Consider the following 24,493-nt stretch of genomic DNA (forward strand, 5'->3'; position numbering starts at 1 on the left):
CTTTTGACCTTTGACCTCTTGCCAATGTCACTAAAATCTACTCAACTAATTGTCCCATCATACACCATCCTTGGACCAAGTTTGGTGAAAGCTGCTTCATCCAGTTTCGAGTTATCACGTAAACTGATAAATTTTAGGATTTGACCTTGATCTTTGACCTTTGACCAGTCAGATTTCACTGAAAAACTAATCAAGTAATTGTCCTATCATACATCATCCTCCAACAAAGTTTGGTGGAATTTGCTCCATCCAGTCTTGAGTTATCGCGTAAATGGATACAATTTCATGATTTGACCTTGACCTTTGACCTTTAGCCGATTTCACCCAAAATCTAATTAAATAATTGCCCCATCATACTTCATACTTGGACCAAGTTTGGTAAAATTCCAGTAAATGTTACTCAAGTTATCGCGTAAATGAAAGCGGACGTATGGACGTATGGACGGATGGACAACCCGAAAACATAATGCCTCCGGCACCACTTCGTGGCGGAGGCATAAAAAGTTACAAATGGCAATTCGAAACACAAACAAATCCATTTGTCAATTCATACTACAAATAATCTCATTTCAACATAGATAACTCGATTATAGACCAACCCTACTAATAATTTCTTCACGAGAAAGTTTTGACATGTAGGGCCCTACCAAACCTATATCCCTTGAATATATTGGTTTAGATCATGTAACACCTTACTTACAAGGGCATATACATAAAAATACCACAAATACATTATACAAATCTAGAATGAAATCGGTCATAAAAAACCCGACCAACCCCCCCCCCCCCCAACCGAAACAAATCTAGGGCCTACATCTATCCTAAATATTAAATCCTACCAAACTCTGTCATACCATTTATAACTATCCTTCTTCAAATCCAATCCCCAACCCACCAACCCCTGATTAACCAAAACCTAAATCATCCCACACCCACATTCACCAACCCACATACACACACACACCCACACAAATACACACACACACCCACACACACACACACACACACACACACAAAGGTTCGTTATTCCGAAGGTTCATTTATCCGAAACACACAATTCCCTATACCTAGAGGTTCGTTAATCCAAAAATGAAAAAGGGTTCGTTAATCCAAACGTTTGTGGCATTATTCCGAAGGTTGTTGATCCAAAATTGAAATTCGGAATAACGAACCTTCGGAATAAAGAACCTTTGGACTAAAGAGCCTTCAGAATAACAAACTTTTGCAATAATGAAATGTAACCCCCTCCCCACATACACACACACACCTGAACCGATACCACCTTCCTTCCTGATGAAACGACTTCCCAATGTTGATGCATAAGACATAATGGACCGTATGCATAAAAGCAGCATCCGCCCGCACGCAAGCACCACTCCGAATTCATATACAAATCCGTCAAACAAACTCATCAAAGTCAAAGCTGCTGATAAAATCAATATCAACGTTTATGCCAGCAACAGCTTACTAGGTATTCCTCCCCACATGCAGCCAAAACACATACGCAAAAAGCTGACATAATAAACACATTCTTCCATCATATACACTAACACACACACACACACACACAAACGGACACTAAATTATCATGTGCGCGCGCACATACACACTTCCTTGAAACCTCACCATGACTTTTTACATGGCACGTTTGCATGGATGTAGCCATGTAAGTTATGTGTTGGTATTTCAATGACAATGCCAAGAACGATATTACCCAGCAAAATGTGCTAGCAAAATGTGCTTCGAGGGCGGGCGACAATCCTTGCCGCCAGCCCTTGTCACGGATTGTCGCCAGGCGACAATCTTTGACGGGGCGACCGGCTCGGGGGCGACAATCCGTGTCGCAACAAATGGCTATTTCAGGGAATTATGGGATGCTCTGTTATATGGTGTACTGATAGTCAAATTCTTTGATTTTGTTGTGGTTTTTATGGTAGATAATGTAAGTTGATACCTATCTGACATGAGAGCATGCACAATTTTGTTCTACATTTACATTCAATAAATATCTGATGATCAAGTTGAATAAAAACCAACTGTTTATGCACTTTATTTGGGCACATAACCATCCATAATGTATAAATGTGCATTATATTAGACAAATGCTTCAAGACTTACAATGGATGACATTGGGATTAACAAAGATGGAACAGAGACCAGATAAGACTGTCTAAAGAAGATTCAAATGTAAGATCATATCCTAGAGATTAAAGAGCTCAGGTTTTCACTCCAGTATTCTGAGTATTATGAGAGACACCAAAAGAAAGAAAGCAGACTTTTAATCAAACAATTAAAGCCATAAAGAAATATGCTATGGAAGGCTAATGCATATATACTTTTAAATACAGTTCCTCTCGAAAGTGTCTGAACTGGGTGGAATTCCTACTTCCGCAATACATGTTTTATGTTATTTAAACATGCTTGGTATGCACAATGACAACCTTAAGCATAACAGGGCATACAATTGTGTGTGTGTGTGTTGTGAATTAATGTATATACAGTTTTGATTGCTGGAATCCTGGGGGACATTTCGGGAAGCATTTTGCTGTCAGCCAATCAGATGCAAGGATTTTAGTAGCTTGTGACAGTTTGTCAGAAAAATATCTGACCAAAACGCTTCATGAAATGCCCCCAGGTATACTACACTCATCAGTTGAGCTATTGGAAATGCAAGATACTTAACAAAACCACAAGATTTACAACATATCAATCCAGTCTACCAAGCTGTTATCAAGTGCTCAGTGAATTCAAGTTTGTATACTAAGAAATATACCATGGGCATGAAGGCATGTTTCAGCAGTTTCCTATGGTAGATAATTCATCCTGGGAATTTGAAAGGACACAATTATCTATCATCCTCTTTGGTGGCAATCTCCTCATGAGGTGTCCAACCTTATGGTCCGTAGTTTGTGTCTGTCCACAAGGATGCAGGCAGCCTCATTGGATCTTCCGCAGTAATGGGATGAGGAGAAGACAGTGAGGAGTTTTCCTTTCTGTTGAACCTGTGCACAGGAAGGGATTTCAAATGTATGGAGGTAAGTTTGCAAACATGCAAGTTGTTTACATACATATCTAAAATTTGTGAACATGTCTACACACTATGTTTTATGTTGTAGTTATGTTATACAAATTATACCAGGCCTGAGAGGCTCTGGTTGAAACTATGAGCATGAGGTCACCAAATGCACAAAGTTTCAACCAGTGCCTCGAACAATGGCCTGGTATATTTGTCTCATATCACTCCCAATGAATTTAAGATTGATTGGTTGCCTTTAGGGAATCCTTCTTGCTTCACTCTTTTTGGCAAGATTCACAGTCAATCATGCTTGGGAAAGCAGGAGGGCAGCGTGTATATGTGTATTATCAAGAGACCATTGCGTGCTCAGCTGCTAAGGACAGTACACTAGTAAACATGCGCGCCATCTGCAAACTCAGGATGCGCTACCTCTGAGCATGTGCGGAGTACGCACACAGCGCATACAATACACCTACAATGGTCTGACATATGTGAGCAGCTGTTGCAACAGTGCAGCAGCGTGAAGTCGTAGCCAGCACCAGCAATTAAAAGACTGTTTTCTATAATCTCACCTGAACTTCTAAATTCTAGCTGTCTACCCATGAATATGGACTATCCTCCACTGCTAAAAATGTGAGTACACATCATAGATTTGGTTAGACTGGTCTAAATTGAAACGCCGATGGCAAGTTGAGACTAGCATCGTAAGGATCTAGACAGGTAGATCTAGACTAGGAATAGTTTAGTAGGCCTAGATCTAGAATTCTATCTACAGTGGTACATTTTGTCAACATCTTCTTGATATTTACAGTCGCTTGAGTTGATGAACTCTTACAAGATCAAATCTAGGTTGAACCCGATCTGCGTTTCCAACCACGCCACCTTGGAGACTGGAGGAATCAATGTTTGTTTAGATTCTACACTTTGTGTTTGACTAAACACCGAAGCATTGAACTCCCAAAACTTACAGATAGCCTATATAGGCTTACCTCAAATCAAGGATAGTTGGGGGATCGTGCTTTTCATACGTGGGCCCAAAACTTTGGAACGACCTTCCAATACTGTATCTCTACGAAAGGCATTTTCTCTCTTTCAAAAAAGAACTTTAAAACCTAAAGTAGGCCTAGTACTACACAGATCTAGGTTTCTTTACTGTTTATTTGCTTATTGCTCTTGTTCTATAGTATATGACACTCTGTCGTAACATAATATTCTGTTCCACAGCACTGTGGGTATCTTTTTAGGTAGAATGAGCACTTTATAAGAGTCTCTCTATTATTCATTTTTTCCCACAGACTTTTTTACACATATTGAGTGTATGCACCATCTGTGGTGTGTGATACTCATCCATTTCAACGTGAAAATTGACTTTGATTTCTTTCACAGCAAAGATGCTGTGATAGCCATTCATTTGTATGTGAAATCTCTCGCAAAGCGAAAATGACGCGACAGAGATCACCAGCGTGATACAGATTTTTTTACTACTTCCCTAGGGAAAATAGTAAGACTCTGATGGGCCAAGGATTTTCATGGTAGAAATATGTTTTGTTGTTTTCAGTGCTCTTGTCCAATCACAGGACAAGAAATAATTTGTGAAGGATATAATAACATAGAATAGTTGCATGATTGCAATGCTATGAAAAGCTCAAGGAAAAGTAAAGAGTACGATGAAATTGTCTGCCACAAGACAAATGTTTAAGATATTCGCCTACAGACAGTAGGCGAAAGCTCACGAAAGGTAAATAGTTTTCTTTGGTGGTGTACAAACGAAATTTCGCCTTAATTAGAGAATTACCAATCAGATGAACCTCTTCCAAGATGTAAGAGTGGTATTTAATATGTGTGTCATTTGTCAGATCACGTGACAAACAATACAGTCCTTGAGCAAGTAAACATTCCCATCATTGAAGTCATGCTGATGCTCTGACAGGAAAAATTTAGGAAGATCACATGTTATGGATGGCAAGATTGACAAGATCAAAGTCTACAGCAAACTTAGACAGTGGTAAGCATGAGAAAGTCATCAAAAGGAAAAGCTTCAGAGGTCAGCATGAATGATAAATGGCAGCAGACTGCAACAGATCATACGGATGGGAATTAGAGGGCAAAGAAAAGTGGAAGAGACCACAAGGGCACTCAGAGCAGTAATTTTTCAGCGTGTTTGGGTGCAAATTATGCAAGTCAAAGAAAGAATTCCATAGCAATGAGAGACTTTGTGGACCTATAATACAACCTCCTATTGATCCTGCATATAAAGGTATCAGCTGTTATCTGTTAGACCATTTGTTGCACTCACCTGGAAACCAGCCTGTTGTACCTCATGAGCCCTGATAACATGTGACAGGTTGTTGGTATGAAGAAACTTCTCTAGCGCATCACAGCTGAACAGATGACCAGTGCCTCGTCTTGAGTTGAAAATGAATCCGTTGTTGGCCTCCATCTCTTTCACCTGGTCCTCATCTAACCATTCTGACCTGCATTCCAGCCAGACAAACATACATTGGAAAAGCAGAATACCTTATCAAATGCTGCTTCAGAGGAAATTTTGGTGCATATCACGATGCATAAGAACAGGAAACTTGAAATGTGGTCACAGGATGGATGATGTCTCCATACTTTCCTATCCACAAAAAGAAAAAAAGAAAAAAAGGCCAGCTACACACTGTAATTCTCAATGTTCATCATACAGTGAAGAATTAACACTTTGCAAAACTTCTTCAGAACAGTACATCAGCTTCCTTTCCAAGAGTTCATCACCTCTCTGTACTTACAACTCTATCAATTTTGTGCTTCAGTATATATTCTGAACTAAAAATGAGATATAACTAACTTTGAAACAACTCATGGTAAAATCATTCACATTTACATTTCTACGGTGTGTGTCAAAAAAATTAATCCAAATTTGGAGGGCTATTTCATAATTTTCAGCAATGGAGAGTGGAATGTTGATTGTGAGGAAATGGGAATTCTTCCTCTTTCCATTGATACCTAATCATGTTGACAAATGTCATGCATGACTGAGCACAAGAACTTCAAAGACAACAATGACAAATTTCCCTTTTCTCAAGTTTGAGTGTTATCATGAAGGAACAATGAATGTCTCACCGAATTTGTGAAAGTGGTCAAATTTTCAGACCAGCCTGCATGACAGTGGGATTTGTGTTTCTTCTAACCTTTTATGGTCCATAACCTTCAACATGGCCACATTGTTGATAATGTGGTCACTCCCACAAAGTCTAATAGGCCATGGGCTAGTAGGGGTCAACCTGCACCCCCTCTGCACCTAACATTCATTGTTGTTTCCATGTAGCCCTTGGTCTGAAAAGTGATGTTAAAAAAAAAAAAGTTGGGTCCAAGACCCGCCCAGTGACGTTTTGTGACGTCACTTCCGGAACGACCTTTTCGCGAATATGGGGGAATAGCATTTGGGTATCATTCCAATAAAGTGGTCTCCATGCCTTTATCTTTTAATGACAGCGCAATTAAGGAGAAACACAACGATAGTTTGTTGATACTTGGAGGAGCATTTATTCAACGAACCATGGTAGTAGTACAAGTCACAGTTATACTGCTTATTATCATAGATGGCGCTATTGCATATCAATTCAACAACACCTTAACTGGCGTTATCACTTCTTTCTTCCTTGCAGCAATTATACAAAAATTAACAGTTTTACATACCGCAACACTTACCTAACTTCACAGTACAAACTTATAGTGACATGAGAGCAAACACAATATAAAAATCCTATAAAGTATATGTTTAAGTCACCTAACAAATAAACGCAACTTTTACACTATACTTTCTCCAATTAACATCATAAATCAGCATACATATACCTATATCCTTAAATGACTTACATACAGAGTAACAAAGAAAACCAGTATCATACCTTGTATCTTAAGAAATAACTGTTTACAGTCTTCAACATGGGAACAATATGTTATGCAAGCATCACACTGCACAAATAGCCATTTCTTGGTATCATAGAAACTATCAACTTTCATATACAAATATACCTTACTACTGCTGCTCAAACAATTATTATAAACAAAATCTCAAAACAAACCAAATCATTGTTTTTGTTTTTGTTGTCTGTGACATCACCTAATAGTGCAACCAAAAAAATTCCAAACCTTGAAAATATTGATAAAACATCTGATCGCATTGGCCAAACATGAATATAAAGTGGATTAATCATAATTGAAAGAGAAATAAAGCTGGCACCATAGGAATGGTAGAGACTGAGGTGACAGACTAAAAATATACCGACACATCTGATAAAGAAGGCATGTGATTAGAAAAAGGGGGATGCATGAACAATTATAAAAAACATGTGTGAAACATTATACCCTGTATAAGATACAATATAAACTGACTGTTAAAAAATTAATATACAGCACTTGGAAACAATAGCACAATTTGCCTTGACTAGCATTGTACAATATCTGATAACAAACAAAACAGCCCGGTCCCAAGGACCTTATCATAAATATTTCCCCTGCATAACAAAAACATGCCAGTAGTTAACACACATAATCTGCATGATGTCAGACAACCTAATAAAACAACTAAAAAGGAGTCTCCTCCCTTGGAGGACCTTGGTATAAAGAGTTTCCCCATAGAACAAAGATATGCCTGTAGCTAGCACATATCATCGGCATGACCTATTAAACAACAAAAGAATGAATGTACATTGTATATAGTACATGTGAAACATAACATCAAATGTTTTAACAAAAATCACAGTCCTTGAAAAAAATTACTAGCCGGGGGATCGAATGAGCACCAGGCACTAGTGACTACGCAACTGTACATGGGTTATCACATGGTAGTGTAAAACAGCAATACTAGAGTTCAGACTACATTGTATGTCATTGACGAACAAAACCGGGGGGGGGGGGGGGGGGGGGGGGCCTCGAGGCACAGATCTATTCGAGAACATAATCGGAGAGGTAAGGCGGGGCATGTCGGCTGTGATGGGGATATCGTCGGCCAGGTGAGGGCACACCAGGTGTTTGACAATTGTCTGGAGGAGCGGGTGGGGGTATAGGTTCATCATGTGGGGTAAAAAGTTCATGTGGGATATCGGGGGGTGCCGGTGGCCGGAGGTCAGGTTGCATCGAAGTGATAGCACCGGGATGCAGAGGGGGCATGTGGTCATCCGTTACTGTAGAAACCTCGGGAGGATGTGGCGGGGGCCTCGCATGATCTGTTGCATCAACGATGGGTAGGTCGCTCACATCATCACCATCAGATTCAGGGGACCGAGAAGGTAAAGTGGGGACATCTGATGGAACCTTCAGACAGTCAGAACGGCGCACACGGTAAGATGTGGACCGAAGTTGGTTACTGACGAACCTGCGAACGTTGCACTACTCATCCTCAATACTACAAACGAGGTAGCGGGGTCGGGAATGCATCTTGGATCGATCCGTGCGGAGATAGACAAGATCACCAACGTGAATGGTGATGTCTGGTGAAGGGGGCGGTCGTGTGGGTGCCTTCGACTTGACACTTGGAGCATGGTTAGCACGACGTCGGTTGTGTTGAGTCATGATGATATCTTGGTCTTTGATAGGAATCTGTTCACTTGTGAACTGATCACGTTGAGTCCAAAGCTCCCGAGCAGATACGCCATTACCACGGAGCCGACTGTTGAGGCGATTTGTAGCAAAAGCAAGGGCAAGGGGGGTAACTGGGCCACCATGTGGATCATCACGGAGTAGTTCTTCTTCCAGTTCCCGTACTGCTTTTTCAGCGACAGGGTTCTTGTTGACGTTTGTGGGTTGACCAAGTTCGAGGGTAATCCCCTGTCTACGAAGCAACTCATCATTCCGGAGGGCTGCCAAGCCCGGGGCTGGATCTGTGCGCATTACAGCAAGAGGGCCCTCTAGTGGTCGTAAAGGTGGGCACAAATGAAGTAGAGCATTGCGGAGGGAGCCAGCACGTTCATCCGGGATCAGCATGCATGAGGTATACGATGTCACTGTCTCTCTGATGACGAATATGAGCTGTCGTGCACGCTTGATGACATCTGCTGCAAATGATACACCCACCACACATGGCGGATCACTTGTGGATTGGGGTGTGGCAGCATGAGGAACATTCCGAAGTGAGGGACAGCAGTGGCAACCTAGGCTTACCTGCTGAATGGCAGCATCAAGGTCCAAGGCGTAGAAATACCGAGACACCACTTGTTTGAGCTGGTGTGGGGTAGGGTGACTCAGTTGGAGATGGAGGGCAGTGAGGATGCCAGGAAGCACCCTGTGGGGAACTACAATACGCTCTTGCCGGACAACAAGGAGGCCGTCACTAGCAATGGTAGCGACCTGTAGGTAACGCTTCACATTGCGAATATCCGTCAATTTCTTTGAAGGGCGGGTACCCTGCTTGAGATGGGCATGTGTACGACGGAGGTCTGCGCATTCAGATTGAATCCGTGCCCACGCATTGCGGGATGTGAATGGCATGCGTGTACGTCCAGACAGAACTTCATCTATGGTATTGCGGTGAACAGCGGCGCCCTCCAACTGAGCAATGAAAGAGCAAATCTGACACTTGGGCTCTTGACATGGAGGAGCATTCCTACTGGCAAAATCAGCTGGTACATTCGCAGAGCCAGCTTGATGGCGAATGGATACCTGGTACCTACTCACAGTTGTTAGGAATGTGGAGACTCTGGGACTAGCAGAAAATTCTCCACGGCACAGCTTTTCATAGGCCTGAACACATGGTTTGCTGTCAGTAAGGATACAGACAGGGTGATGTGACTGAATAATGAACGGGCTGAAATGCTTGGTGGCAGTGGCGATTGACAGTGCCTCCACCTCACAGGGGAGCCAGGTGACTTGGCGGCCATGCAGCTTAGCACTAAAAAAACCAGCCACAAGGGGTTTCTTATCTCTTCTCACATACATGGTGGCACCGAGGCCATGTTTCTTGACTGACCCATCTGTGACAATCCACAACTGGTCGGAGGGGCGTGGCAGAGTGATAGTCCGTGAAGACTGAATGGCGGACTGAGCCTTGGTGAATGCACCATGCAACTCATCTGTCCAGTGGATGCGGTCTTGTGACTTTAGGCCAGCAATGGAATCATAAAGGGGGCTCACGTACGAAGCACAGCTGGGGAGCACACGAGCAAGCATCTTGTACGTGCCAATAAATGATCTCATGCCCTTCACCGTAGTAGGAGGGGAGCAGGTTGACAATGTTGTCATCCTGTGTGGACTTGCACGGAGGGTTCCTTCAGACCAGATCCACCCTAGGATAGTTGTAGTCCTGGGACAGACAGTAGTCTTGGTCGGGGACAGGTGAAGGCCATTGGCAGCTAGGGCCTGCAGTACCCGCGACCAGTTCTGCAGCAAGGATTGTGGTGTGTCGGCACCACAGTACAGATCATCTGCCAACTTGACAACAACGCCTTCAACCAACAAGTCTCCAAGCACGCGACACATCATTTCCTCCAAGGCAGTCTCAGAGCCTGGCATACCCATGGCACAACAGGTGTATACCCGGAAACCTCGGAAGGGTGTAGCAACACCACAGTATTTCATGGACTCCTTTGAAAGGGGTATCTGATAGAATGCACTGGCAAGGTCTGATGCAACAATGTACTTCCACTGACCAACTTTACGCAATGTGGAATCAACATCAGGGAGGACCGAGGGCTGAGGCTTGGAATAAGGACCTACATCAGCGAAGGCTGTGACTAGCCGGTGACCGCCATTGGGTTTCTTGACCAAGAAGGATGGGTTGACATATTCAACAGTGATACCAATATCCTCTGGATGAGCAAAAACACCAAGTTTCTCCAGGTCATCAAATTTATCCTGCAACTCGACAAGCTTGTCATGGGAATACAAGGGGAGCCGCCCTTTGCGTTGAGGTGGTTGGACTGGGCCCATGTTCTTAACAGCCTGGAATGGTCCAGAAGCACCGTTATAACCCTTGTAAGAGGAGCTAAACACACTGTCACACTTGGCATGAAGTGCCTGGAAAGCATGCCTAGTCTGTGCTGGGAGAATCCCATCTGGATCGAGAATCACTGATTCAGCAGACTGGGCAGAGGAGCCTTCCCCACGGGGCGGGGTGGGGGGCGCTGCAAGCCGACCTATGATGGGTGGGGTAGATAGACCTGTATCCTCCATACACATGGGGCTGACCTGACACAAATGCGAATTGCGCCGAATAATACAGGGCGCCTCAGACAGATTGGGAATGCGGATCTTACCAGCGATACTCGGGACCACCTGGGGAACCGGGAAAAATTCTGGCAGGGATGGGGTAGGAGGAGAGTCTGTGCGAGGCTCTAACGCAAAGGTCTCATCATCTGCAAACTGGGGAGGCAAGGCAAGCTCAAGGAATTCTCCTGGCCAGAGAGTCATGGTTTTAGAAGGAGCTTGGAGAACGTGGGCACGCCTAACAGCATGGCCAACTTTTGACTTCCCAGTGGAACCATAGGAGTACACAGTGCCATCATCCAATGATATCTGCTGCTTAGCTGGTCGAATAGCCACATCACTGCGCTCCATAAATGGGGTCCCAGCAAGGACCTCAACATCCAAATTCTCCACAACCAAGCCCTCAAAATGGAAAACATGACTATCACGAGACAACGTGAGACGGGTTTCACCAACAACCTCCAAGGGGGATGATCCATCGGCTTGGTGGGCAGACTGGGATGTGGGAGCCACACTACATCCTAGCGCATGTGCTGTAGAGGCTCGCATCATGTTCCCAGTTGCACCGCTGTCAACAGTGACACGAACAACATGATGATTGTAAAAAGCGTCAAAGTAAGGAGACTGACGTACCTGAACACAGAGTGTAGCAGGGGAGTCTCTGGAGTCTGGCCTAGACACCGCATCTGGGTCAACCTGAGTGTCCTGGGGTTCAATGTCATCTGCAAGCATCTCATCATGATCAAAAATCTTAGCAACCTGGCGGGCTTTAGCCATGTACTGCCTATCAGATTCTGGGAGGTAGGGGCATACACTAAGAAAGTGATTGCTGGGGCGGCCAGCCTGGAGACAGAGGGGGCATGACCTAGCAGGCTTAGCGCGAGGTCGAACACGAGATTGTGGTTGAGCGCGCCTAGGGTTAGATTGATTGCGATTGCGCGGGGGAAGGGCAGTGGCACGCATGGCCCTAGAACACTCAACTGATTCAAGGAGACTAGTGAGGGCCTGAGATATTTCAGGCTTAAGAGAAGCAAGGGTACGTGAGCAGAGCTCTGTGCCGTACCGCTGTTTGACTAGCTGGGGGAGATCAGGATGAAGCAATTGGAGCCAATGCAACACTATGAAATTTTCGATAGTTGGAGTGAGCTCTTCGTCTTCTGTAATGGTATCACCATGGTGAGTAATACCTCCACCTGAGGTCAGCAGGTTATCCTCTACAAAGGCAAGTATCCTTTGGTACAAGTCCTCTGGCCGTTCATCACTTTCCAACTTGATGTTAGAAAAATCAAGAAAATGGGCACCGGTAGACTGAAAACCGTAATGGAGACGAATTTTCGACGAAATGTCATTAAGTGAAGTGGAACTGCGGACTATACAGTTCCTCGCAATCACAGGACAGGAATTGGCTATCTGTCCTAGCATTAGATCAAGCATGACAGCCTTTTGTTGATCTGTTTTGCGAGAATCTGTGGGGACAGAGCTATTGTCGTCAACAAAGCCCCGATTAGGATTTGTCTTGGTCTTTTTAGACCATGTCACTGACTCGCCTAGGAAGGGTGCAAAGTGCTGGTCGAGGTTTAGGGTGTACAGGAGATTCTGTCTCCAACTCTCAAACGAGGTGATGGTTTCTATTTTACACACGCCGTTGTGGGTGTGTGGGACTGTACTGTACAAACAAACTAGTTGCTATTGAAGTCCTAGGTAAAAACTTACGTTTACTGTGGACTTGGCTGTTTTATCTCAGCAGAATTCTTTCCTGTAATGGGCAAGATTTAACTTAGGCTGTGGGTAGTATTCCAGCGCTGCCACCACGCAATTAAGGAGAAACACAATGTTAGTTTGTTGATACTTGGAGAAGCATTCATTCAACGAACCATGGTAGTAGTACAAGTCACAGTTATACTGCTTATTATCATAGATGGCGCTATTGCATATCAATTCAACAACACCTTAACTGGCGTAGCCAAAGATGTTGGTATTTCTAGATTCCTCAGAAGATGGGAAATATGATGCAAAGCAAAGTTTGGCAATATAAGCCCTCGGATTGTCGTCAACAACGAAATGGGCAATGATGTCGACAAAATTCAACAAAATTTGTGCAATTTTTCAAGTTTCACCCTTTAAGTTTGTATATTTTACTGAAAAATTTGTTAAATGACTTGAAATTTGGTCTGGATATTAAATGAATATCTCTTTTTAGGAAAACAAAAGATTTTGGCCTAATTGTAATCCTATCTTCTTCTGTACACATTCAAGTGCGCATGCGCAGTGTCTAGAAATGAGCCTCCCAAATGCCCTTTGTTTGATTTCCAGTATCAAAAATTAGTTACAACTCATCTCTTTATGATGTAAATTCACAAATTTAATCATATTTTGCAATCAGCAATCACCTGATTGAATAAAAGTTGCCTTAAAATGAGAAATCAAAGGTGACCATGGTTCTTTTTGATGATGACGTTTGTCATGACATCGAAGATAAAGACGATGTAAAAGACTAGAATTACAACACCTCAGGGACCCTTTTAAATCTCTTTTAATCTCTTTTAAAATTTCGTAAAATATTGTAGGTCATGTTTGTAATTTGGTCAGTCACATACGTACATTTCCTTGTTGGTAATGATTTTATTAACGTCAATATCTGATTGTTTGTTTATTCCTTTTATTTCACTGAATTGATATTCACTTGATTAATACACAGTGTCACCTAAACTATTTTTTTTTCTTTCGAAAATTTGGCAATAGGGACTTGCAGGTCATCAACAACGAAATGGGCATAAATGAGGTCGACAAACTAAGTCAGCACAAGTTCTTATGCTAATTTAGATATTCATTACTTTGTGGTTAATTCACCATATGAATTGGAATTCAGTCTGGATATTAAAGGATAAGTCCAGCTCCATGAACATGGATAGGTGAAGTGAATGCAGCAATATTAGGAGAATTTCATATCAGTAAAAGTTTGGGGGAAAGAAGACAATCCATTCAAAAGTTTTGAATTTTAAAAGTATCTGCACTGTCACTGCTGGATGAGAAGACTACTACAATTTGTGACGTCACATGCGTAGAACGATATATACAATGAAAGGAAAATATAAAGAGAATTCTACAAAATCTTATTTTTGAAAAACGTGCATATTTCTTCAACATGACATTGACTTATATCAAGGATATTATTATCCCTGCCTTCCTCTGACAGAGGCAAGTGTTCTTTATTTTGTAAGAAAAGTGAATATATGTTGAATTTTCTTTATATAATTTTCTTTATATCGTTCTACAAATGACAGTGATATCACAAGCTGTATATATATATAGTCTTCTCATCCAGCAGTGAGCGAGCAGAAACTTCAAAAAATGTATAACTTTTGAACGGATTGTCTGATTTTCCTCAAACTCTCACTGATGTGTTCTACTAATATTGCTGTATTCATTCAATCCATATGTCTGTGAAGTTGAACTTGTCCATTAAATAGATAACCATCTTTGATTGACCAAGAACAAATTAGCCATTATTTTAATGTTGGCCTCTTCTGTAGATGTTCAGGAGGGCATGTGCTGAGTGCGAAATAAGAACCAACAGAATGTCCTTTTTGGTGATTAGTAAATTGATATATTAACTCGTATATTTCAAGTAAAATCGGAACTTTAATCATTTTGTTTCAATCATTTATCACCTGCTGAAATACATTTGACTTCAGTGATGACGACAAAGACAGCTGCGTCGATGACAAAATTCACATTGTAGGGGGTGTCGTCTAAATCCCAAATTCAACTGAATTTAGCAATTAGGTTGACATGACCCTTAAAGATTAACACCATTAGCTATGAGAAAAAAGAAAGATTTTGATTACATCTGCATTTTGCCTTCTCAACAAACTCGAATCCTTTAAAGAGAATTTAGTATGTGTTTTTTAATAATCCTGTAGTCTTTTAAGATGTTTAGTGTGCATGCAAGTTGTGTGAAACAAGCCGCCGTAAGTTCTTTTCTGCTGTCTAGCAAATCAGTTTTTCATCAAAGATCAGAAACTTCAAGTATTATCATTTGCATTAAAGAAAATATAAAAGAAAATAACTAAGAGAAATTTTGGCTTAAAATGAGAAATTAGAGGCAACTGTACAGTTCTCTTGTCATCATTTCTGATGATCATAATGACAACATAATTCTATTATAATCTACCACGACAAATCATTCAATGTGAATATAAAGGCATGTTTATTGTAAGCAATTCTCCAATTCATGGGACATTTTCGGAAATGGATAATAAGAGTTTGATTTCATAGATCGTGTTTAAGGCATATAATACATTCATTCTTTGCTAAAAGTTGGTTGCTTTTAGATACTCAAATTGCCATAGCCTTTTTCAAGAGTGTTCTTTTGTTTAGTCAGGTTTTGTAACTTATGCATTGAATATATTATTAACATTCATACTTAGTCAACACTAACCGATTGCATTTGTGATACCTCTTTTAAAAATCTTCATTCCATCTGAAAGTATAAAGAAACTTTTTAAATGTAACATTGTCCCCAGTAGAATAGATTATATGATGTTTCATAGAAATTATTTGCTAATTATTATGTATTTTTTCCAGCATGATTTACTTCAGGTGAAATTATTGAGAGCCCAACATCGAAATGCTTCAAATGATTGCCACTGGCTTAATACTACCTATATGTTGAAATTGATGAAGTCAATTCAATTCAATTCAATTCAATAGTTTATTTATTTCCATCATCACAAAGAAAAGAAAAGAAAAAGTTGACATAATCTAAAGTGATACAATTTTTTTTTCATTTCTCTTACACTCGTCTGATAAAGGAATTTTTTCAATACAATATAAAGTATGTTATACACGAATTATGTCGTAAAAAAGAAACAATGCACTTTGTCATGGCAACAAAAATAGTAAATAATCACAATGATGGAAAACAGTGTTCCACTAAAAAAGCCGCGCTTGTAAGACGTGGAACACTGGAACAAAACAACAACAGCACCAATTTGTTATACCAATATATTCATTTTAAATTCTTCTATATACTATTGTACATTTTACTCATTGATATAATGATGCTGATACTATGAACAATACTTACTAGGATTTTAGGATGCAAATGTATAAACTATGTAACATATCACATTTGTGGCACAGACACTATGGGGCCAGGTGTGCCAGGAAAATTGAACGGAAAGGAAGATATGCAATCGGCCACAAAAAACATAACCACGACAACAACAACAATAACACAATACACAGAAATAACAGAATTTGAGGAAATGCACTCAGAGAGATACTGGACAACAAAGAACGAGGAAAGAGGAGCAGGGAAGAATAGAGAAGGAAAAGGAGAGGGAAAAGGAGAGGGATGGAAAAGGTCTGTGGACACACTACAGAATCTCAAGGAAAAGTGAAACATGACGGGTTTTTTCATTGAACAGAATTAACTGGTATATTTAGAAAATAAATATTTTTTGAGTTTATACTTAAATGTAATTAACTTCACAGATTCTTTTAGATCATTATCTAAGCTATTCCAAAATCTGGGTCCAGTATAAACAAATGTATTTTGAGTGTGTACAGTTCTCACTAAGGGAAGATGGAATTCTTTAGATTGTCTCGTGGGATAATTATGTACGTGGCTGTTACGGTGAAATAAAGAATAAAATATTTTGGGTAGATGGTTGCAGTTGTAATTAAACATAAATTGACCAAGTTGAAACAAATACAACTCTTTTATTTTCAGAATTTTGTGCTCAAGGAAAAGCTTGTCAGTATGTGCTCGGATATGAAGGTTAAAAACGATTCTGAGCGCCATCTTTTGCAGAAGAAAAAGTTTATCTAACAATGTCGAATATGTATTCCCCCAAGCAAGAATTCCGTAATTCAAGTACGGCAATACCAAACTTGAATAAAGCGTAATCAAAGCCGAAGAAGGAAGATGATATTTCAATCTATTCATTATGCCTATGTTACGTGCAATTACATTACAAATATTGTTTATGTGACACTTCCATGATAACTTATTATCAACACAAACACCTAAGAATTTAATAGACGAAACCTCTTCTAGGGGAGTAGTGTCAAATATAACATTACCTGGTAATCTATCTAAAGAATTACTAAAAAACATATACTTTGTCTTCTCAATATTCAGTGACAATTTATTTGCATAATTATATCCATTGTGAGACATTCTTCAATTCATAATTCACTGTACTAATTAAAGTAGTAGGGTCAGGGTGGGAATAAAAAAGATTGGAATCATCCGCAAATAGTATGAAAGAGAGTTTATCTGAAGATCTATAAAAATCATTAATATAAACTATAAATAACAGTGGGCCTAACAAACTTCCTTGCGGAACACCACATTCTATTTTCTTCATAGAAGAATAAAAACTGTTCACATGTACATATTGAAATCTGTCAGATAGATAACTCGTAAACCATTGCAAGGCTTTTCCGCGAATACCATAATGGGATAACTTAGAGAGAAGTATACCGTGATTAATCGTATCAAAAGCCTTTGAAAAGTCCAGGAAGATGCCTATTGTACGCGAAAATGTATCAAGTGCATGTGTAATCTTTTCCACAAAGGTAAGTAAAGCGTGGGTGGTGTTGTGATTTTCTCTGAATCCAAATTGAAAATTTGTAAATATATTACTCATATTGAAAAATTTTACAGTTCGGATATATACTATTCTTTCCAAATTTTTAGAAATTGAAGTTAATAACGATATTGGTCTGTAATTATTGACATCATTTTTCTCCCCTTTCTTATATATAGGTATAACTTTGGCAGTCTTCATTTGACTTGGTACAAGCCCAGTAATAAGTGATAAATTAATAATATATACTAAAGGATCTATCATTTGAAGAATTATATTTTTCAACAAATAATTATCGATTCCATCACAACCTGGGCTTTTCCCTTCTTTCAAATTATAAATAATATCAATAACTTCTTCATTATACGTAGGGTCCAAAAATATAGTTTTAGGATAAGGTATATCTAAAAAATCATAAAACACTTTATTAGATGAAGGGATACTTTGTGATAAATTTTTCCCAATCGATACAAAAAAAAATCATTAAAAATTTCGGCCATACCAGCAGGTGCATCGCTTGAGGTATTACCCCATCGTACTTCTGAAATACTAGATACATCATTAGATGTATTCATAACATCTTTTATTGTTTTCCAGGTATTCTTAATATCATTTTTATATTTCACTATCTGGTTGACATAAAATTTTCTCTTTTGTCAACGCAATAAATTGATAAGCGTGTTTTTATAAGTCACATATTTTTGTCTATTTTTATCCATAGGGTTACTCCTGTATTTATAAAACAACTTATTTTTTCTACTAATCGATCTTAAAAGTGATTGGGTTATCCACGGGAGTCTTGGAGTTCTTTTGTAAGAACTTTTCCTTGTGCAAAACGGAATATGTTCATTAATTTTAGAAGTGATAGTTTTCATAAAATAATCATAACACAAATCAAGATCGGTATTGTTGTATACAAAAAACCAATCAATATCTTTTAAACTATTTTGCAAATTAATAAGATTATTGGCCGTAATCTTACGACGTCTCTGATAATTATTTTGCCTAGGAGATAACTTAATTGGCACTTGTGTAAAGATTGGATAATGATCAGAGATGTCAGATAAAACAATACCAGACTCGGGAATTGGGAGAATATTACAAAAAATATTATCAATCAAAGTGGCAGATCGGTAACACGGGTCGGCTTAGAAATTAACGGTAATAACGAAACAGACATTAAGGTTTCTACAAATTCTTGCGAAATATGTTGGGAGTTACATTTCATAAGATCAATATTGAAATCACCCATTAAATATACATGTTTATTTGTAAAGATAGAGTTCTGCATTAAATTTTGTATATACAACAAAAAATCATTCGGATTCGATCCAGGGGGTCTGTAAACAACTCCAATCAATACGTTTTTCCCATTCGGGTTTACCATTTTAACAAAGAGAGATTCAACTACATCAGTCATGACATTCAATTCTTCGTGGATAGAATATTCAAATTTGTTGGGGATGTATAGACACACGCCACCACCCATTCTTTCTTTTCTATTTCTGTACACAAAATCAAAACCGGATATAGAAAATAAATGACTTATATTGGGAGTCAACCATGTTTCGGTCAGACCTATAACAGAACAGTTATTACCAGAGTTTTCTAAAAATAATCGCAACTTATCAAAATTTCTACTTATGCTTCGTATATTCAAATGAGCTAACAAGAGATTATCATCATCACCATTCATAACATATTGTTTATACTGGTTTACAGTCAGATAAACACATGATGAACTTTGCACAGGATCTTCAGGATCAAAATTGTATTCAAATACTTGTGCTGAAGCATTAAGTTTGTTCGACATGTATGCTTCATATAAGGTGGAAGTTTTGTTTTCCTGCGCGGACGTAAAAGAGCGCCCAACTGTATCATAAAATTCATCAGAGTCACAGAGTTGAAAACAAATGTTGGATTAGCCGTAAGTATAAAGAAAATCACACCAGTTCCACTTAGACCTAGACCTGGAGATTGTAGTTATGTGGGAATGTACAGACCTGGAAGAAGAGAAAGAGACCCGCATATACACAAACATGAAACACATACAAGAAACACACACATGAAACATAGACATGAGACACACATAAGACACAGGAAACAACAAGGACGCACACAAGACATAGCCGATGATATCAAGTTGGGCACACATCATCAACCAGCTCTAAGATATCTTTCAAAGTTTGACACTCGTTTGCTCATAAACACTGCTAAAATTAAATTCCAATGTCACTATCCCAGTAACTCTGTGATTCTATTGGTTGAATGAATTTATTTTCACTAATTTTACTGTCACTATCATTATCGGGCTCCGATCCATAAGTCATGGTGCCTAACAAGATGTCCACAAGCTGATGCAGAATCATCCCCCATCCTATATCGGAGTCTGACATTCATTAGCACATGAGTTCTGAATCAAATTAAATTCCAATGTTACCATAATGGTCATTTTCTGAGTGCGGTATCTGTGTAGTTAATCCATTTTTACTCATGTCACTGTTGCCATACCAGTATCGGCTCTGATTCATCAGCCACAGTGCCTTCCAGGATGCATGTCCACAAGCTGACGGCGGCAGCACCTCCCTTGAGGTCCACAGAAGTCGCATTAGATCTTCATCCTTTGTCCATCCATGTCCTTCGTTTGGGTTTGTTGCTAGCTTCCATATTCTTGTTTGATAATTGCATAGGACATGCTGTCCTAAACTTTTCAGCAGGGCGGTATCATAGCCAGATCAAAAGTTTTTGCCTTTGTGACATTAGACATTTCACTGCACTTGGACTGTTAAGAGTTGGAGGGCATTCACCTTCCTGATTCTCCTGTTACTGTACAAGGCACAGGTAAATCGTTCCATTTCATCCATCATCTGAGCTACAACATTTCAAGATTCACCAAGCTTTGGAAATGCAGCATGAAATGACTTATCAGCCTCGACATTGCTTTTACCTTCCCCTTACCTTAAAGGCACTAGTGGTATCGCAGCCAGTAAATGCGTGGAGTCCTAGAAATGATGTACATACAAGGGCTGAATCTTGAAATGGAACAGCTGAGGTGATGGATGAACTGAAAAGATTTTTCTGTGCTTTGCATGGTAACAGAAGAATTTGGAGGTGAATGCTCTGCGATTCTTAACACTACAGTCTAAGTGCGGTAAAATGGTTTATGTCACGAAGTCAAAAACTTTTGATCTGGCTTCTCAGAGACGTATATGAACAACACGAACAAACATGAATTAAAACAGAAATTCTCACGTACTTCCTTCTAAATGGTGAGATATTGAAAACAATTGATGGTTTTACCCTATTTCGAGGGTGCTGAATCCGAATCTGGATGATGCAACTCTTGTATCCTTGAGGATTTTGAGATATTCAAGATGGCCGCAAAAATGGCCGCTAAAACCGAAAATTCCCATGTATTTCCTTCTAAATGGTGTGAAATTGAAAATAATTGATGATTCTACCCTATTTGAAAGGTGCTGAATCCGAATCTGGACGATGCAACTCATGCATCCAACAAGTTTTTGAGATATTAGAGATGGCCGCCAAAATGGCTGTCAATTAAAACCGGAAATTCCCATGTATTTCCTTTTAAATGGTGAGAAATTAAAAAAACAATTGATGGTTTTACCCTATTTGGAAGGTGCTGAATCCAAATCTGGATGATGCAACTCTTGCATCCATAAGGTTTTTGGGCTATTCAAGATGGCCGCCAAAATGGCCACCAATTAAAACCGGGAATTCCAATGTATTTCCTTCAAAACGGTGAGAAATTGAAAACTATTGATGGTTCTTACCCTATTTCGAGGGTGCTGAATCAGAATCTGGATGACGCAACTCCTGCATTGATGAAGATTTTGAGATATTCAATATGGCCGTTAAAATTTGCTGCCCAAAACGGAAGTTCCCATGTATTTCCTTCTAAATGGTGACAATTTGAAAGCAATTGGTGGTTTTTATCTTATTTTGAGTGTGCTGAATCCGAAGCTCAGGGTACAACTCTTGCATCCTTAAGGGTTTTGAGATGATAAAGATGGTCGCCAAAAATGACCGCCAAAAACGGAAATTCATATGTAGACCCCTAATCTCCTTCTAAATTGTGTAAAATATAAAACAGTTGGTGGTTTTACACTATTTTGAGTTTTGCTGAATTTGAAGCTCCAGGATACAGCTCTTGCTTCCTTTGAGGGTTTTGAGATAATAAAGATGGCCGCCAGAATGGCCCCTAAATGGCCGTCAAAATCGAAAATTCCGTGTAAGCCCTATATTACCTTCTATATGGTGTAAAATTGAAAACAATTGGCGGTTTTACTCTATTTCGAGGGTGCTGAATCCGAACCTGGTTGATGCAACTTTCGTGTTCTTTTTTAAGGGTTTTGAGATGTCCAAGATGACCGCCAAAATAACTGTCAAAAATTGGAAAATTTTAGACCCTATTCAGCATCCTCGAAACTTGGTTGCTGAAATTCGTCCATTCTTTAGGGTTTTTAGACGTCCAAGATGACAGCCAATATACATGCTGTAAGTGGCAGAAATTCCAATGTTAATATATTTTTTCTTAATAGTAAAAATTTTAGAATAAATTGATGGTCTTACCATATTTCGAGGGTGCTGAAGGTCTTTGAAGGTTTTGGGACATCTATAAATGTCCTGCATGAACGAAAACTCCGTAACATTTGCTTATACTAATGGTGAAGTACTGTGCTCTAACGCTTTTTAGCAGTCCCCTCCATTTCCGACCTTTTCTTTGTTATGATTCAGTCACATTTTGTCCATGTATTTCTTCAACTAAAGTATGTTTATTGATTCATGTAAACACATGACGTGTATCTAAATTTCATTTGGAAATGTAAAAGTTACATTGTACTTAATTTGTTTATATGCAATTGTCATATTATATGCTTTGGCCGGAAATGAAATAGAAATGAAATGAAATGAACGCGAAGCGGGGGATTAAAACCATGCAGGGTCAACTCAGTTGAGCGAATTTGTCAAATCAGCCAAAAGTTATTGACATCCAAAATGACTGTCACAATGGTCTTGTAATATACTGAGATATTCCGATATGTCTCAAACGGAACTTTAACACGTACGGCAAAAAAAAAGTGATATTGACATCATAGTTAAACGTACATACACAAACATACGACTGAAAATTTCTTTATGCATAATTGTTATAAAATAATGCTTGTGGTCGCCAATAATATGGCTCCACAGATGTGAAGTTAAACCTTTTCGGCCATCAATAGAGTAAAATTGAATCATGGCATGTTGGTATTTGGTGTTGAAACTTGTCTTGTATAGTCTGACGAGTCTCGCCTCGTATTCTTGTGAAACTTGTCGCATATTCTGATAACGTCATTGGAAATGGTTGCATCCATGACCACTATAGTAGATATCAATAAGGGTAATTTCAAAAGCACTCTGTGCGATTATGATATTCGTAAGTACTGGATTATCAATTAATCGTTGTCCTGTTTGTCATGTTGTCGTTTTTTTTTTTTTTTACAAAACTGTCAGTTCTTTTTTTCACGGCGCGTTACCTGTGATATATAATCCATATATACATATATAATATTACATCATTTTGCCGAAAAAATTGAAGCATAACTATAAAAATGTCCCACTCGTGTCTTCAACAATGTCATCAAGACCACCAATATAAACCAAATAACCAATTTGAGTGTTCATGGATGAAGAGATTAAAACTGCTCATGGATTAAGACAGGTAATGTTGGGTAATTTCAGTACACTTTTCTACATCACTATCACAATATGATTTAGATGAACATGTCTTGTCCATTGATTGTTAGTGTTCAAAACTTATCCATTATATGTAGAGGAAACAGTGTAATCTTGAATTATTCAAAAGTATGTGTAGTCTTGAAAGGTTCATTGCTGGCACACTTGTATCGTACTGACTCAAAAGATATCCGGTATAGAGCTGGTTTCACTGTATATACAGCAAGTTCAAACTGTGCCAGTGACGAAAACCTGAAATCTTTCAGTAAAAAAAATAGGGTAAAACCATCAATTCTTATCAATTTCTCACCATTTATAAGAAGGAAATACATAGAGTTTCCATTTTGGCGGCCATTTTGGCGGCCATCTTGACTATCTCGAGGTGCATCATCCATCAGATTCGAATTCAGCACCCTCGAAATAGGGTAAAACCATCAATTGTTTTCTATTTCTCACCATTCAAAAGCTAATACATAGAAATTTCCGGTTTTAATTGGCGTCCATTTTGGCAGCCATATTGAATATCTCAATACACTCAAGGATGCAAGGTTTGCATCATCCAGACTAGGATTCAGCACCCCAGAGATAGGGTAGAACCATCAATTGTTTTAAATTTCTCACCATTTAGAAGGAAATACATGGGAATTTCTGGTTTTAATTGGCGGCCACCTTGAATATCTCAAAATCTTTATGGATGCATGAGGTGCATCATCCAGATTCGGATTCAGCACCTTCCAAATAGGGTAGGATCATCAATTATTTTCAATTTCACACCATTTAGAAGGAAATACATGGGAATTTTCGGTATTGGCGGCCATTTTGGTGGCTATCTTGAATATCTCAAAATCCTCAAGGATGCAAAAGTTGTATCATCCAGATTCGGATTCAGCACCCTTGAAATAGGGTAAAACCATCAATTGTTTTCAATTTATCACTATTTAGAAGGAAATAC

The 24,493-nt window shown here is 39.3% G+C and overlaps 1 protein-coding gene across 4 annotated transcripts in view; it reads right to left on the reverse strand.

Annotated features, from left to right (window-relative positions):
- Positions 1-1,722: 1,722 nt before the first annotated feature.
- Positions 1,723-24,493, reverse strand: part of LOC139730519 (uncharacterized) — a 312,627-nt gene continuing 289,856 nt past the window's right edge. For 3 of the 4 annotated variants that reach the window (XM_071641366.1, XM_071641365.1, XM_071641368.1), the window contains 2 exons: positions 5,313-5,490; positions 1,723-3,002 (listed from right to left, as the gene is read on the reverse strand). In XM_071641366.1, coding sequence (XP_071497467.1) covers positions 2,877-3,002; positions 5,313-5,490 — 304 coding nt within the window. In that variant the 3' untranslated portion in view covers positions 1,723-2,876. Of the gene's footprint in view, positions 3,003-5,312; positions 5,491-21,596; positions 21,640-24,493 lie in introns of those variants that run through there. The other variant, XM_071641367.1, reaches the window with a different exon arrangement.

The sequence above is a fragment of the Diadema antillarum genome, unplaced genomic scaffold, assembly GCF_040938485.1.
Source record: "Diadema antillarum isolate AM-2024a unplaced genomic scaffold, OU_Dant_1.0 seq00000320_RagTag, whole genome shotgun sequence".
Classification (NCBI taxonomy): Eukaryota; Metazoa; Echinodermata; class Echinoidea; order Diadematoida; family Diadematidae; genus Diadema; species Diadema antillarum.